At 44.6% G+C, this 18,367-nt stretch overlaps 1 protein-coding gene and 1 pseudogene across 1 annotated transcript; both read right to left on the bottom strand.

Annotated features, from left to right (window-relative positions):
* Nucleotides 1-6,697: 6,697 nt before the first annotated feature.
* LOC132334451 (E3 ubiquitin-protein ligase makorin-2-like) lies at nucleotides 6,698-8,281 on the bottom strand (annotated as a pseudogene).
* Nucleotides 8,282-16,314: 8,033 nt separating this feature from the next.
* On the bottom strand, nucleotides 16,315-17,546 carry LOC132334379 (neuropeptide Y receptor type 2-like). Its single transcript, XM_059860385.1, has one exon. The coding sequence runs from the start codon at nucleotides 17,497-17,499 to the stop codon at nucleotides 16,315-16,317; it is 1,185 nt and encodes a 394-aa protein (XP_059716368.1). The 5' UTR covers nucleotides 17,500-17,546.
* Nucleotides 17,547-18,367: the final 821 nt, after the last annotated feature.

Raw genomic sequence — 18,367 nt, forward strand, 5'->3', positions numbered from 1 at the left:
TGACTTTTTCTGTATTCATGTCTATTTCTGCAATATACATCATGACTTCTAACTTTAGATGAATGTAAACCACATCTATCTCGTGCCTTCTCTGATTGTGGAGGAGTAGAAAAAGGGCTCCTCTCACCAAGCCAGTCATTAATAAACCCCACAAAGCAGTGATACAACAGCCAGTATTCAATCTGCAAATGGTTATTTATTCTCCTAAGTCCTGCAGTCGTTTCTGTGCTCTGTTAATGTTTATTTCTGATAATTTGAGGCAAACTCTCTGTTCTGCATCGAACACTCCATCCAACCCCTCTACTCTTCCAAAGCTCCATACTTTTTTTCAGATCAATAGATGACCACTAGAATTTTCTTGGAATTATTACCTAGCCAAATATTTGGCACAAAATGGCTGGTTGACTTTACAGAACAACTGAAAGTAATAATGTAAGAGAAAAACACTTGGAGGAAAGCAGCCATGTTTCTCTCATTGTTCATGGAGGAGTTCTGACCGTGCATGCTGAGGATGGCATTAGAAATTCAAATTCTTTCCTAAATTGGGCATTTTGAGTCTTCCATGGACATTTACATGGCTTTATCTCAGAAAAAAAAAAAATTAACAACACGCAAATTATTTTAACTACACGGTGCTGGCACTTTGAGGGGCAGGGGAAGCAGCTGTGTCTGTTGTGAGCCCCAGGAGGGAAAGGGCTCTCTCTCCCCAGGACACTTCGTGCATCGTTACCTCGGGAAATGAAAGGTATTGGTGGAGATTACACAGGGATCTCCCTCTTCATTTTCCTGACAAAGTACCAGGGCCTCTTTGAAGGAGTTCAAAAGACAGTCAGGCACACAAAACTGCAGCAGGTACCAGCCTTTACTTCTGAAGAGTTGACTTCAGAGCCTGCTTAAATAGACGAGAAGTTGTAACAGATTATTCAGCTATTCAGTAGCAGTTCGTGCAGCTCCAGCTCCCCCACCTGCAAGCCTCCCAAGGCTCCATCCCTGCTCCAGTCCAGCCACCACGATGTTGTGTGAGTGCTGTGTGGCAGAGGTGTCATCTCAGAGTGTGATTTGACATCATCTCTATGTGTCACCTCGAACAGCACCAGTTTCCAGGAGGCTTTCGTGACCCCATCCCCTGAAACAAAAGCCAAATGAGATTGAGACAGCATGGCAGCAAGGAGAAAAACACTGCCCAGGGCTTGGGGGAATCACCTTCCCCGTGGAGGTGGAGAGCTTAAACCCCCATGGTACCTGCTGTGGTAAAGAGTGTGTGGTAGGGGGTTTAGGAGTAGCCAGGGGGAGCTGCTGTCAGCTGTAGTCACCAGGGACAGTTACTATGAGTCCTTCCAAGCTGCTTTAAACCTCCCTCAGATTTCCTCTGACTCTGCACTGGTGACTGTGGGCACTTTCTTTCCTCTGAGAGTAAAACCACACTGAACCTACCCCTCTTTCTATGCACACATCTGCTCCAGCTCCCATGTCATTGTGCCATCCATGGGCTGTGTGCTGACAGTAACTGCACAGCGTGAGAGCAGCAGCCAAAGGACTGGAGACATCTGTCTGACTCCTGAAGGGTAAAGAAGCCCCTTTCCCTCAGAAGTGCTGCAATAAAGATGTTACTATTTTTAAAATGGCGCCAGTAGAAAAGCAACAAAGGAATTTGTTGTATTTCTGATGAATTTGGTCTGTTTGGGAGCTTTTTGCAAGAATAAACATCAAGGATCTCAGAAATGTTAACATTTTCAGTGTTTCTGGTTATATACACAGGTTTTGGGCGGTGGGAGTAACAAAACAAACTTGGGCTGTTACTGAACTCACAGCACAAAATCAATAAGAAAAGGGACCAAAAGTGTTACATTTCATTTAAGCAGCAAAAATCTCTTCTTGTGTTATCCAAAACAAAGCATACATTAAACCAATAGAGTTATTGCACCAATCTCTCATTTAATCTTCTAGGATCATAAAAATTTCAATTTCTCTGTGACACAGTTCTAGCCACACACAGCATTTGGGATTTTTGTGTTTATAAAACAGAACTCACCTCTCCTTTGAAATTGCTTTGGCTCCTGAGTCACCATCCAACCAATCTTGTCCTCAGCAGGCAAACAAGCACATATTTTACAGTCAGTGAAGTATTTTTCTTTCAAAAAGATTACAGAAAACATTTTCTAGACATTTATTCTTTTTTTCCTAAGTAATAGAAGAGAAGCAATGATTCATATGACTTCTCTATTTTAGTTGTTTCAAAAAAATTGTTAACAAGGCTTCATTTTTAAACGGAAATTTGATCTTTACAGTTTTCCACTAAATGAGACATAAAAGTATTATATGTTAGGTGTTGAAAATAATGAAAGCTATCAGAAGAAGCACAGTTTAAAAGCCTGTCTGTAGAGACTTTATGAAGAAGAGAAACCTAGTGATACATTTGTGTGAAATAATGATCAGTGCAGAACAGGCCAGGCAAGCGTTCCCATTTCTTCTTTATTGCTGATAAAGGAAAGGGGAGAGCTTTTGAAATTGGAAATTCTAATTTTGTTCAGATTTGGAAAGTGAAATGGAAACATAACCATTCAAAGCTCAGAGGAAGAAATCCCTCCAGCTTTACTGCTAGTGGATCACAGAGTAGAACAGGATATCTGCAAGTACCCAAAACCCACTAAAGCTTCCCATGGATACTGCACCCATCTAAAAAACTGTGTCAAGATAAAAAAACACAGGACCTGAACAACTTCCCATCTAAAGAATAAATTCATCACTGTCTAAAAGACCAGGACAAGTTCCCCAAGGCCCTGTGTCACCCTAAGAGTGTATTAGAGGGGATTGAATACAGAGCTGGTGGCTATTGAAGGCACAGTCTTGATGAAGTCTGATTCTTCATAGGATCCAGAATATATTTTCTTTAAATACACATTTCAGTCCTACTCATTTCTTTCCTCAGGCACATCAAGACTAACGTGCCATTATCCCTGATTAAGCTGGAGCTCTCCCCAGTGAACCAGAAAAATGGTCTTGCCTCAAGAAACAGATTCTGAGTTTTCTCCCACAGTTTGTAAGTTGTGTTCTCTATTTACTTCCACAAACCCCTGTGGAGCCCTGAGCAAGGTCTGTCTGTGGCACACTCATGACATCTTCCTGAAATGAATCAGGATAAATCCCTCCTTCCTTTTATGAGCATGTTGATGCTTTTGATCCCTGTTGGGTGTTTTTCACTGTTCCCAATGCAGTGTGTTTGCTCACGTCCCTTTACAACTTGTGAAGTACAGAAATGTGTTTCACTGCATGGGAAATCCATTCATTAATAGGGAGCTGTCCCTTATGAAGGCATCACCAGGTGGAATTAGAGTGTTCTTTGTGCTGAGCCTGTTCACTATGACAGGCCTGACTTAGTCTATGTGGTTTGTGAAGGAGAAGCTACCCAAAGCTCTGACACTTGAGGGTGCAGCTCTGATCTGAGACTTTACCAGCAGCAGCAGTGAAGCCTCCTCAACAAGAGTGTATGTGATGGAAGGCAGGAGAATGCTGCTTCTCACTCCCCACCTGAATGATTAAAAAACTTAGGTATAAAGAGATTAAAAAGAATACCTGAAGACTGATATCTCCCAAACCCGGTAGAGTCACTCACTGTTCAGCGTCCCTGAAAATTCATAACAGTCAGGCATGATTTTTGGGGGTGCTCTAAAATATTCTCAGCCCAAGAGCAGTGAACTGAATGGAGATAAATGTCTATTCCTGTCACTGTGAACCTCCATCTTCCAGCACAGCTGCCCCACAGCTGTCACCAAAAAAGCAGGACTGCAGGGTGACCCCACACCATAACTTATTTTTTTCTCAGGAATGTAGAGCCAACAAGGAAAGGGAATCTTCAAGTCATTTGGCTGACACTGTCTGAAGTCCCTGCCCTACAGTGCAGACAGGAGACCCACACATCACACACACAGCTGTACCTTACCTGGCACAGGCAGGGATTTGGTCACTGTGTAGCTGCAGCAGCAAGGACCTCTGGGAGAACAGGATAAGGTTCCTCAGGAAGGCTAAGGCTCACCATCTCCCAGCAGTGCTGGTCCTCACCCCTGCCCAATAAAAGCTTCCTCAAAAGGCTGGCAGAAGTTATGGACACACTTTTCACTGTGGCAGCAAAGGGCAGCACAGTGCCAGGGGTGAAAGCAAGAGCCAACAGCTTCTCTCCTGGCACAGCACAGCTGGTTGTCACAATAATAGAAGAGCTTGACTGGGTAGGAGACAGCAGAATCCTCTCAAAGATGATCTCAGAATGCAAAATGAACAGGATCCCAGGACCTGGGATCCATGACAAATTCCACTGATTTCTGGGCCCAGAGCAGTGAGACTGTTTTTTCAATCTTGACTCCTACAAGATAATTAAATACATATTTTTTAGAGAGAGCCACCAGAATAAGCCACTCCTTGCACTCACATGTTCCCCTGGAGATGCAATGAGCAACAAGAGAGATGTGAATAATTTAGTGCTGCATTGCAAAGAGCTCATACACCACTAGAGCTTCTCTGGGATATACAGAACATATCTGAATCCCTCCAGAGTCTTGCTCATTCTCCTGCTCTGCCGTGTTTGTGAAAGCAAGGAGGCTCAGGTGTGCTGTCCAGTGTCATGTCTGAGGTATGTCTGGGATGCTGACAGTGTTGCACCAGGGCTGTACAGTCAGAGCACAGCTAGGAGAGAAATGCTCCTTCAGTGGCAGCTGCTGGTTTACACCACACTCCTGCTCTGGGACAGGTACTGGAATGCCATGCCAGCAAGGAGGCATTTTGCTTGAAAACCATAACCAGCTCCAGCTGTCAAGTATAAAAGGTACAATCCTGGTCTCAGATATTCATCTGGTTTCAAGCAGAGCAAACTGAGTGTACAATCAAGTACTCTCACACAGCGACATTCACAACAATTGCATCTCCTGGTGTTTTGAGCAGGATAATGCCATTACTCGACACAATGCTGCTAATCTCAGCTCCACTCTTTCCACTGAAGGAGAGAACATCAAAGCTTTATCATCTGCACCTCCTACCTGGTATCTGTCTACTGTCTCTCTCCTCTCCCCTCCTGTTCCCTAGTCCATTTTGACCTGAAATCCTTGCCTTATCGCATTCAGCAGTTGTCTGATCAGTGCAGGAATTAAAAGAACTTGGAGCTGCATCTTGGCTTGCATGACAGCATTTCTAAATGTCTGCAAGTCTCTGGCAAGAAGAACTTGGTGCCAGGGTCTCTTTTCATGTAATACCTTGGAGTTATTTGGCATATTCATCACTCTGGAGGGTCCCTGAACAGACATTCTGTAGAACAGTTTGCACAGAGAGACACAGGCAAGCCGCCTCCAGCCTTCAGAGATCCACTGTCTTGCAGAGGTTTTGTGGACTGTGAAGTAGAATGACAGCCAGGAATGAAGTCTCATACCCATGCTTCCTTCCAACAAGCACTGACTTGTTTATACAATCCCCTCTGATAATATACTGCTGGAAAGTCCCAGCCAGAATAATTTCCTTGTCACGCTGTAGGGCTGCTCCTGTTTATTAATGCCCAAAGGCATCTATCTCATATTTATTAGCACAACACCCTGTGAATAGAAGGAATGAGCTCTATATAGCATTGTAGTAACCATGAAACTCAGGAAGTCCTAGAAGTTAGAAAAGGGCTATAGACATCCAAGAGAGTTTATTAACCAGCAAATTGAGCTACCACAATGCCTACAGTACAACAAAGATAGGGATTTTATAATCAAATAGACTGATAGGAGTGCATGCCCTTGTAACTCTGGATTGAAAACATCAAATCTGTACTGCATTACAGTCACTGCAACAACAGTGTTATATTAAATTCTGGTTAGGACCTTCATTTGTAACTTGCTTTCATAGATCATCAGTTATCTGAATGCAGAACTGAAGAATTTTTGCCACAGGAGTGGTTTTTAAGTGGACACAGGGAAAGGTGTGCATGCAAGGGAGTTTATTAATTTATTTCTCCTAAGATGGTGCAGGGTACCAGAAATATCAGAATACATGGGAGTGTGACCAGACCTGATGAGAACACTGTAACAAAGGGGAAATATGTGCTGAGAATCAGAAAGCAGCTGCTCATTCATCTGTGGAATGGACCCATAAGGATCCAAGTGGAATCCATGACTTGAAACAGAACTTGAAGAGACAAAACAGTAATGAGTGCACTGGAGGGCACAAAGAGTTTCTGCCCCAGCTCTTCTGTTTGTCAGGACATCCGTGGAGCTGCTGCCATGACCATTAATGAGAAGTCTCAACAAGAGAAAAAAAAAGCTGCTGAAAAATTCCAGGCACTGTCACCACTAAAAACCCTCCCACACCTTGATTCATAAATCACTACTTTTTTGAGAGTCTGGAATAAATATTTACCCCTGAGAATTCAAAATTTGCTTTTCTCTGAGTATTTAGCAGCACTTTCCAATAAGATCTGCCTCCTAGATCCCCAGCTGATGGCAACAAAATCATAGTAAGATGTGTTCAGTGACAATGCCTTTTGCTACAGCAGCACAGATTACAGGATTTACAAGCCTCTGGGTGCTGCACTTGTCCTGTCTCCTAGAAGAGGAAAGCAAGGCTCAGCAGTTTAAGATCAACTCATCAGGGATTTAACAAAACTGGAAGAGAGAACTAGCTGAAAAGAATTATACTTTCTATCCAGAAGGAAATAAAATGTAAGTGCTGTTCTTCAAGGGAAGGTGGAAGAAGTAGCAATTAAAGGTTGCCTGAACAGGAGCTACACAGGACAATGAGAAGGAAGTGACTGCTGCACTCATAACAGGCATGGAGAGTGCAGAAAGGTGAAGGCAGCACAAGAAATAGTCCTGAGGTTGACTCAGAGACAATTTGTGAGGCACCAGGTTCCTGAGGAAAGGCAGGTTTGGACATGACCACTGTGGCCTCCTGTCACTTGTGTCCCTCTGTCCTAGAGAACCATGGTCATGCTGTGAACATACCCTGAGCTGCACACATGAGGGAACACTCAGAAAGGGAAAAGTGAGAAAATCAGTATGACTGGCGCAACTTGTGGGGAAACTTTTGCCTCATAATTGTTTTCACCTGTGAGGGCTTGAACAATGCTGCAAATGCTGATGTAGAAACAGCCATGGATGAGTCAGAACATGGAAATAGCTCAGCTGACAGAGATACAAAGAGCCTGGGCTCCTGCCATAGTGTAGAGGCACTCACTGTGTTTGGAGAAGAGTAGTTTCCAATTGTGCATTCCAGCATACAGAGCAATTTCTCAGAGAACCCAACATTTCTGCAGGACCTTGTTACCTCCTTCAGCCCTTTTGTTCCCTGCAAAACTTCCTTCCAAAGACACTCTCATCCAAACTGGCACATTCCTTTCCCTTTTTCAAAGTACTTGCAGGGCTTTTTCCCCACTCAGCTTAAACTCCTTAATCAGCTCATTTTTCTTCTGCTTTTCTACCCAGTACACACTGGGAATGACAAACTTGAATATAACTTGGCACTCTGGACAGGACTTGATGATGGATTTCTTTAACTACTTGGCGCATCTCCACAGCCAGATGCAGGACAAGAAGTGTGTGTGGTTGCAGCTGGAAGGGATCCCAAACCTCCTCTCAGAGGCTGGTGGTTTCTCACACAGCATTTCCACACAGAGGTTGCACACCATGACCTGACATGCCTGGAAAGCAGAGGTCTTCTCCATATCAAGCTCAAATGTTGCCATGCACATACCCTTGTTAGCCTTCCTCTGTCCTTGGTTGAAAGGGTGAAGCATTTGCTGCCCACATATCTCACCCACGACAGGCAGCACTCTCCCAAGTACCACATTCCCTCCACCATGTATGGACACAGCTGCTCCCTGTCACCACAGGAGCTCCCAGATCTTCCATCCACTACAAATTGCTTCCAGGTGGTAATGGGGCTTCACTTCCAGATTGTTATTTTGGTCACTGCAGCACAGCACTGCTCTGAGGGCACTGGACTTCTGCTGCTCTTCACTCAAGCCACACAGATTTCTGTCCCTGAGCCTCCTCTTGCTCTGTGCTCTGTGTGGTGGTGGGACCCCCCTCAGGCTGTGGGGGACTGCCAGGGATGGCACAGTGGCTGTGGCTCACCCCAGGGCTGTGAGCCTCATCTGATCACACCTGTACCAAGCACTGTAGGCACACTGTCCCTTCTGGTGGTACCTAAAGATGGTGGAGGATTTGCTTATAGGTAAATCATGTGAGAACAGACACTTGTTTGCCTCCCAACACACTCTCTTCATGTAGTACCTGCACATCACCTGCTCTGTGCTCATCGTGGCAGCACACTGCCTGGCCCCTGCCCCGTGACTTCTGGCTGTTGAACACAGAGAGACCAGAGGACAGTGGCAAGAAAACCAGAGGTACAGCAAATGAGCCCTGCAAGGAGGTACAGAAAAAAATTACTTGATTTAGTCTGGGGGAAATGGAAGAGATGCATGATGATACCCTTCAAATAGGTAAAAGTGTAGTATAGAAGGTAATAAACTATCATCTGTGTCTGCCAGGGGACAAGAAGTGGTAGGTTGCAGTAAGGGAGATTTATTGGTTACAATTAGGAAGTGCTCACATTAGACTGTGTGGGGAGCAGGTGAAACCACCATCAGAGGAGCCTTGGAAGAGGTTGAAGCACCCCGTGATCAGGAATGGTTTAGCCAAAGAAGTTCCATCTCCCTCACATTTCCTATGATATTTTCTTATACTATGCACATGATGAAAATATCCCAGAACCTCTCCACACTCTCTGGGAGACCTGTGAGCAGTGCTTTAACTCTGAGTCTCAGAGACAGGCTCTTGCCAGGCTGTTCCGGGTGCTTGGGCTGCAGTGAGATCAGCTCATGTCCTTTTCATGACGTAATTAGAAAAAAAACAGGATTCCAAATGAACTACTGGGTATTAACAACGCAACTATCATTGATTTTACATGAAGCCAACTGGAATTTCACAGAAAAGACTGCAGTGCCAGGCAGACCTTACAAGGACTGCAATAAGACATCTTTGCCACTGTAGCAATCTCATTCCTTGAAGCAACAGACTGTTTCAATCAGTTCTTGTCATGGTAGTTTTGTTATCTTACTTTTACTTAATTGGTTACTGCAGGGTTGTCTTGGAGACTTAAGACCTGCTCTTTGAAACCACTGGATTCTTATATGTAGCCTAGGAAAGAGAAATGGGATTTCACACAGCAAAGTTGTCAGTAACAAAGCTGGACCAAAAATGCTGAACCACTGCATAAATGCATAACCTGGTGTCCAGCAACACAGCAGTCTGCTGAGCTCAACCTTGGAGATTGGCTCCCAGCAACTGAAGCCCTAAATTATTATTTTAATAATCAGGTCTGAATTCTTGTCTGAAGTCAACTGCCACTGCAGAGGGCAATTCAAACTTTACTCTGGCCTTGTTGCCTGGGTTTGCTATCCCTGTGTGTACACTCACCAGCCCTCAGGTTTGGTTGTCCCCTCCCCAGTTTTCACATCCAGATCTCTTGCTGATTCCTCTTTTGAAGGTTTTTTTTGTTTCTGGTGCTCAAGTCTTGGCTGACAGGAGTGCAGCCATGCTGTGTGCTGATTGCAGCTGGCAGGTGGATTAGAGCCCATTCAGATGGCTGTGAAATGCCTCTGCGAGACAGAAATGGCAGAACAATGGATTATTTCACCATGAAGAGCCCAGAAGCTGATGCAGACAGTCACGCGGAGGAGACAAGCTGAGGAGCATGAAGACATAAAGTAATTTTTGCTTCCACAAGCCCCACGAGATCTTTCCAGCTCAAAGTTTTGGAGATCTGCTGCCAGCTCCCTTCCTCCTCACCTAAGCTGGTTGCTTTCTCTGAGATACAGGATGTTCTCAATTTTTTCCAAAATATGTGGGAGCTACAGTTGCCAAGTAACAAAACCTCATCACTCTTTTCCTGAAATGCATAATTCCTCATTTCTCAGTTTCATGGAATGGACAGATGAAGCTGTGATCTATGACACTTGTTCACTATCAGGATCATTTAGACTCCAGTCTTGCCCCTGGATAAATCTATTGGATAGAGAGTTCAGGGTGAGGAGGGGATCTGACTGCCCTTTTGTCTCTCATCTTCAAAAACAAAACTGGGGATGCATTTCACGATTCACTGAACTGACTCAGTGACCAGTGTAATGAGATTTCATTAAGAATACAGCAGCACTGCAGCCAGGGACAGGCAGCCTGACATTTTTTTCAAGAGGTGTCCTTCCTCCTCACCTACTGCACTCATATGATCAATCCCAAACAAGGTCAGAACAATGCTGATAGATCCCACTCCTTCACAGGAACAGGGAGCAAAATTCCTCTCATTGTAGTATTTGTGGAACTAAAGGAGGTCCACAGAAGGACAAACAAGATGATGAGGGATGAAGAAACTGTCTTAGGAGATGTGAATTGAACCATGAGAGAAGAATGCTGTAAAATGAGGACCAGCACCAAGATTTGTAAAAGGAAGAAGGCCCTAGGTAAGCTCTGGTTCAGCTCTGTTCAGGAAGTCCTAGAACCAGCAGGCATTTGCTGAATCTAATAGGGGGTTGGTTTTAACAGATAAAAGGAAGTGCTTTTTCACACTCTGCAAGTGAACTTCTGGAACTGGCTGCCCTGGGAAGCAGACAGAATTGTCAGAGTCAGGCAGCAATTAGACAAAATCACAAACAAAAATCCTAGACATGGTCACTAAATGCCCTAGGCAGGGATGTCCACTTTAACGTAGCTGCTACAGCAATTGTGGCTGTTGTTAGAGGAATGAGGGAATGGACCACTAAAGTGGCCAAGCAAGTTGCTTTCCCTAAATAGCATCTTTTATTGCCTCAATCTGCTACAGAGTACTGGACATGATGGATCCAGGTTTGCTCTTATTTCTTACTTGCCTCTAATTTGATAGAGGCTCTGTTCTTCCTGCACCACGGCAGAGTTCATTCCCCTTTGATCCTGCTCCCAATAAAGCCAACAATCTAGCCCAGGTTACATAAAGAACCACATAACCTCCAGATTTCATCGAAGGGTTCATCTTCTTCTGAATATCTTGAAATCCTTATCTGTCCCCTAATTTCCTTCTTCCTTCCACACACCAGCAAGAACCATGTGGCTGAGCTGCTTGTGAATCTCGAAGATGAGCGGTGTCTGAAAGTTTGTGACACATTAGCAGAGTGACACAGTGACAACTCCATGTCTGTGCACTTCAATAAGCTTGTTATAAACAAGAGGGTTTCTCCTCTAATGTTCCCAGTCCTTGCTACCACACTGGAGAGGACTGGACTAATGAAGATTTCCTCCTGTGAGCTCCATGAGGCATCTGCACTATTCCTTCTGAACTCATTACAGTGAACAGAACATAGAGCAGGAAAAGCATTTTTTGCTGGCTATAAATCATGAGTGACACTAAAGTATTGCTTTTAGCAGCAGAAAAATGCTTTCCTCCCCCCACCTCATCCAGCCCTGTGTATGTACAACACTATGGCAAAGGGTGATGGGGTGTCTGGATGGAAAATTAAATAGAGGTTGTGTTGTCTGAAGATAAATTGGTACCTCCCTTGACGTGAGTGACTTTGTCTTTTTCTGATTTGTCTTTTAACTTAAAAAACACTGAGACTAGAGATAAGGATGAGCTTTAAAACCCTAGCCTTTGTCCCCTCCCAGGCTCTCCTGAACAAGTCCTGTCTCTGAAATGAGCTCAAAACGAAGATAAATGTTCTGGCAGTAATATGCAATATTATTTTTGGCATTTGAAGAATCCCAAGATAGATAAGGGAAAACTGAAAGGAAAACAAAGCTCTGTTTTTTTTCAAATGCAAGAGACCAAATTCTGCTTACCCATATGAACCCAGAATCTTTTCCTTTTTTTCCAGATTATTGCAGTAATTCCTGGTTTTCACCAGAGTAGCTGATTATGGGGCTTTATTTAAAACCCAGCATATTCAGAGACCCTGGTGGAATCACACAATAACACAACTGAAAGACAAAAGCATGAGAAGACAGTGCCAACTCCCCAGTCCTGCCCAAAGGCTAATTTGGTTTTGGACCATGTTAGCTGTAACAATGATAAGATTAACACCTGATATCAAGGGAAAGGCTGAACTGTCTGAGACCTCCTGCAGCAGAACAGAACTCACTCCAGTTCCTCTGGCATATTAGCATATGTTAGAGGAATGGCCTCTTTCCTGGACTAGTGTGAATTTCCCTATAGAGCCTTAGTGCAAAGCTCAGAGCAGTGTTTCTGCTGATACATTTGTGGGTATGTTGAATAAAACATGTGCCATTTGACATTGTTTGCTTGGGCTTCCATGGAGAATGGGAGAGGGCACCTGTTACTGTAAGGCAGAGAGCCGTGAGAGGCTGAATCTGGCCTTTCTAGGAGCAGGATGAAGCCCAGGCAAATGCAGGAGCATGTCATATTTTTGATTCTGAGAGAGCCCTGACCAAAGGACACAGCTGATCCTGCATTGATTGAAGTGCCAGCTGAGTATGTTACTTTCACACAAAGAAAAGTAAAAAGCCAACAATACAAACCTTTGCTCTGTGTACATGCATTGCCTTGTTACAGATCTGTATGATTTAGAAATTAAATGGGAAGGGATTTTCAGAATAAGCTAAGTGTTTTAGAGGCAAAATTTCTAGTGCTTAGAAAGGCTCCTGTGTCCAAAGGACAGCCTGTGCTCTGCAAATTTCAATGTGCTTTGTCAAGGCTGGAAGTTTGATAAGAGACTCTGGTTCTCAAGAGCTCTTAGGGCATCCTGTTCTAGGGAACAACAGCTATTGATGCTGCTGGTTTTAAACTAAGAAGTTGTCACATCTCAGCTGTTCTTGGATTTGGCTGGCATGTGAGGAATGGTTGCATGGAATAGCTAGAGGCATTGCCACCTGTTGTGTCTATTCAAAGTTAATAATTTTCTAGGCAATTAAGAACTATGCAGTGGTACATTTTATAAAAAAAGATTTGTATGATGTGACCAGAAGGAGCATCCTAGCATAAGAAATAGGATGCTTCTAAAGGAATTCAGAATCTCCCACCTAAAAGCTTTGAAGTATTCTCAGGTCAGTTCAGAGTAGCAGCATATTGAGAAGGATGTCAGCAAGAATCAGGAAGAGCCCTAGAGGAAATTCATTTGGCCACCAGGTATAACACTGTCTTCTAGATAAGCTTTGATGAAACATTTGTTCATTTCATTTCTGTCACTGTGTTTCCAGCTCTGTAATGAAGTGCCTCATCCCTGGCAGCTGTTGTGCCAATGACAGGAGTCGTTCTGTCCCACGTCAGTGACACCAGGGCCAGCTCTGCAGAGAGGAGGGTCACTGGCCAGGCAGTCATGGATGTGCCTTTGGCAAGGAACAGGCAGTGGGAAGATGACTCCAAGATTATCTGTAACTACTTAAGGATATGCCCTTGACACCCACAGAGCAGGGTCATACCCTGCCCTGAGCCCGAAATAGTTCAAAAGCTAAAAAAGCTGCCAGTCTTTGGTTTCATGGAGCTGATCATGGCAGTAAGGCCATCTTTAGCAGGGTGTTAATATTTGGGGAGCCTTCATCTCCAAGAGATTTCTGTTTCATGGAAACAAATGAATTCTTGTCTTCTATGCAGTCACAATAGTCAAAACACACTCTTTATCTACTCTGACCACCCTTTGTTAAGCAGCTTTGCTTCCTTGCTCCCACCTTCTCTTGTTCTGTTTGGTCCCGGACGCTAAGGCCCCTTTCCCTCAATAGAGGCATCATAGTTTTCCACAGGAATACCCATAGTATGCACCACTAAGAGCTGGTTTCCTTGCCAGCAGTGCGTGCGGAAGGTTGTAACTTTTTCCAATGGCAAGGAAAAACCAGCGAGCTCACTGGCAAAAATCTATCAGTGAAGCTGCACAAGTGTATTAAACAGAGAAAACAAGAATTTTGCTGTTACCTTCCAAGTAAATAGTTTCTCCTTCTCAGTTTGCTCCAGCATAAAAATGCCTCTGCCCTGTACATGCCACTGCCAGTATTTATTTTTTAAGAACTTGGATCTGTTAATTTATCCATATTTAGTTTAAAAGTCTGGCTAAAAATTAAACAGTCATTCATAATGTCATTATCTGCCTTGTTCTGCAGTTAGATACTGTGTGTGGTGTCACAGGACAAAACCTTTGGCAAGGCCTCTAGAAGAGCAATTTAGCTCCTGATCCATCTTGCCTGGCAGCATGATTGGCTTCCAAACTTGCACAGCTAAATTTGTTATTTTACTCTGACTTATATTATTGAGTGTTAAATCACTTTCTGAAGTGTTTATTGGTAATAGTTGAATTCTTTCCACCCATTTGAACTACTTTTAAAACATAAACATTTCCTTGTATCTTGGAGCTTGATGAAAAGGTGGGGAGAGTTCCTCAGGAGGATGGGTTGTAGAAATGACCAGCTCATTAAGTAGGGACAGAATTTACCAGTGCTGTGGAGGAGAATATCCTCCCCCTTCCATCAGGATGAAACTCCTACTGCTACTCCATAGCACTCACATGAGGAAGGTTAACTTGTGTCTTGGTTCTCCCATCATGTCTTGGCCTGTCAGGAAGCAGATGACCTGTTTACTGGAACACCAGTGACTTCCTGACAGGATCTTTGTAGATCCTGGACCTCCCTGGATACAAGGCCAGGCTGTGAGCTGCGGGGTCAGGTGCTGAGGAGGTTATTAGGCACCAACATGCCCATGCTTCCAAGTGTGAAATGTGGTCTGCAGCCCCTCCCTGGCACTGAGGTCTCTTGGGAAGGAACCAGAAACAACTTTCTTATACCTTTTTGGGAAAATGGAGCAGAGGATCAGAGAGCAGAAATAAACAAAGAGCTTAAAATCTACTGTGGCAAATAGAAGCTGAGCTGGAGAACAAAGGCCAGAGGCAGGTCAAACTACAGAGAAGGCAGAATTTTGAATAAACCCTTGGGCAATTGATCTCTTGAGGACCCAGATGTGACAGCCCAGCAGCCTGATCCAGCCCAGTGTACGCAGTACTGCAGGTCCTCTTACCTCTTGTCCTTGCTTCAGTGAAGACCTACAAATCAAAATTTTTCTTTTAATTTTATTTTTCATGAGGAGATCTGTTGAGTCTCTTTCCTGCATCTGGGAGTTACTTTCCAATCTGATGAACACTGACTTTTAGAGATGACACCAAGATCACAGTAGCAATCAAGACTCCTTTGATGGCAGAGCTAAAAACACACTCCCCAGCTGACACAAGCCTTCAGGAGAACACAGAGTTTGGTTTGAAAGAACACATCTTCCTTAGTCTCCATGTCTTCTGCCAGAGGACACCAAATCTGTGAAAACCATGCAAGCAGGTTACATCTGTCTTCTGAAAGGAAGCACCCATATACAGACCCATACTCCCTTCAGCCTCAGCAAGGGGAAAGCTCTAAACCCTCTGAGTGCCTTGGAGAATGGTTTCATTGGCAGGTTTTTGCCTCTCTGATCATGTTGGCATTTGTCAAGTTATTGCATGGCAGGAGCCACATCTTTAGCTGCTTGCCCTTGACAATCCCTTAGGAAAGGAAAGACTTGGGGCAGCTGATGGACAGGACTGAAACTGAACCTATCTGCTTCCCTTCCTGCTCTCCTCCCTGCCAATCACAGGGTGCTGGCACACAGGCCCTGGCTAATGAGGCATTCCCAAAGCCCTGTTTCTGCACTTGTAAAGGAGGCTGTGGTAAGTAGTGCCACTGCCACCTCCTGGGCTTTCAGAGGACTTGAGCACATCCCGTGGGTTGCAAATGCAGATTTATGCAAATGTTGGGCAAGAGAAATGGATTGCCCAGCTTCAATCTGTGCCAGCCCACTCTCTCCCCAGGTCAGAGGAGTGATGGCACTAACAAGCAGGTGTTTGCAGAACAGAGTGCAGGTCTCCCTCCCCTTGGAGGCATTAGCTAAGATGGATCATTAAGGCTTTTGGGTAGGAGATGTACAGATGAACAATCACACACAATATCAACTCCACATTTGTAATATGTAGTGTGTCAGAGGGTAAAAGGTTGAGCAACCCACTTTGGCAAATGGAAATAGCAAGAAGGGTGTATTTTTCTGACTAAATAAAAGCCTTCTCTATGTGTTATTTTTTCTTGTGTCTCCATGCATAAGTTGAATGCAGTGAAAGGAAAATTAATTTATTTGCTCAGACAAAAATACACCAGATTTATTGTTTTGAGAGATACAGGGGGTATTTCGTATTTCTACATGGCTGCTGTGGCTATAATTGGCAGCACAATGTTCTGTCAAAAAAAGGCATTCACCCAAGAATGTCTCTGGGCCCAGCCAGCCTCAGTCTTGGAGGTGGATGTCCTATCCCTAAACCTCTGTGGGCAGTGCTCCATCGCCAGGAGTCTGTTTGATGCTCCCATTTAGGGTGTTTGCCCTGAAGATGTAAGACCTCCCTCTAACTGAGCCTTCAGTGTGGATGCTCTCGGGCTTGTTCTGGCAACGGAAGAACATAAGGAAGCCATTTCTGTAGTTCTTGTTCATCCATCCATAGAGCAGGGGGTTGACAAATGTAGAGCACATGGCCCCAACATGGAAGACAGTGTACAGGAGTTTGTACTCATGGAAGATAAGAACCAGATCAAGATCAATGGCAAGCTGGAATATGTGGAAGGGGAGCCAGCAGACTGCAAATACCACAACAACCATCACAAGCATTTTGGTTGTCTTCCTCCTCCGGCACTGGTTTTCATTCCTAGAAGTGGGACTGATGTGGTTTTTCAGCTTGAACCAGATCCTGGTGTAGGCATAACAAATAATTGCAAGAGGAAGAACATACTGCAGGAGGAGCATGGACAGACTGTAGATGGTGGCATCTCTGTTGTTAGCAGAGGGCCATTTTTCTGAGCAAACAGCCATTTTGAGGTTAATGGATGGGATGTCCTCGTATCGGTACTCCCTGAAGATGGCCAGAGGCCCTGCTAGGACAGCTGCTGCCAGCCACATGACAGCTATGATGGTGAAGCTGAGCCTCTTGGAAATCCTGCTGTCCAGGTGGAAAACAATACAGCGGTACCTATCCAGGGCAATCACAGTCAGGGTGAGAGTGGACACGTGGACACTCAGAGCTTGAGCATAAGGAACCAGGTGACAAAGGACAGCTCCAAACTTCCACTCATCCAGCAGGGTGTACACCAGGGTGAAGGGCAGACAGAGGGTGTCCACCATCAGGTCTGCCAGGGCCAGGTTAGCTATGAAGAAGTTGGTGACAGTCCTCATGGTCTTGTACTTCACTATGATGTAGATGACCAGGGAGTTCCCAATGAAGCCCAGCAGAATGATGAGGGAGTAGGCAGCAATCAGGATGACCTGGACCCCCAGGATCTTGGTGCTGTCCATCATGATACTGCGGGACCCAGAGAGATCCTGGGTGGAAGTGACAAAGTCCTTGGCAGGCCAGCCATGTGGCAGCTTCTCATCTAATGCTGTCTTCTCCACGGTGAATGTGCTGTTGGCTCCCTCCAATGGTCCCATGCCTGGCCTGAGACTTTCCATAAGGAGGAGAAAGGCGTCTGGAATACAGACATAGCAGAAGTGAGAGCACAGGTTGCACTCGTCTTGGATGAGATTTACTTGCCTACAAAAATTCCCCAACACCTTAAGAACGAGGAAAGGAGAGAAACACAGCACTCTCAAAGTCAAGGCGTTCTTCTCCACCTCCCTGTAACAATGTATTTATTTCCAGATTGCACATCAGGTTTTTTTTCTGTTTTTTATTTCTCACCTCTCCAGGTGTAAATATCTGTCTCCTTGCCTCTGCATAAGTCTGTGCCACTGCTCCTGCTAGTGATGCTACCACCCAACCCACCCAGTACTGTCTGCTCTCCCTCCCAGTAACGTGAGTAGCACAACTAATGCCATTTCATGAGCCACTCTCTGTGATCAGATGTGTCTCATAGCCATTTCCTGGCCCTCATTATCAGGCCCTCAAGGTCCTGTGGAGTAGCTTGACAAATCAGTTTTCTTCTTCCTTCCCCTGCCAGTCTCAGGGTTCCCAGGCATCAGGCAATTGTTGCTTGCCTTGCTGGCTTTGAGAGTCACAGGCACCCAGCCAGGCAGGTGTTGTGTTCCCCTCAGAGAAGAGGGAAGTGTGACAGAACACAGAGCACAATTACAAGTCCTAAGTAAGGAGCTACTGGACAGTGAGACCCATGAACCCTGTGGCCAGGAAACACCTCCACCATCCTCAGCCTTCTCCAAGGATTCAGTGAGCAGCTCATATTCCTTTATAGGATTTTTGAGTCTAGATTATGATTGTTACAATGATAAAACAAACCATGTATTAGGATTTGGCCCGATCTGAAGAGGGTCCAGGTGAAATTATAAGTTGATAAGTTATAAATTCTGTATTACTTAGGTGATT

This window comes from Haemorhous mexicanus, chromosome 15 (assembly GCF_027477595.1).
Source record: "Haemorhous mexicanus isolate bHaeMex1 chromosome 15, bHaeMex1.pri, whole genome shotgun sequence".
Lineage (NCBI taxonomy): Eukaryota > Metazoa > Chordata > Aves > Passeriformes > Fringillidae > Haemorhous > Haemorhous mexicanus.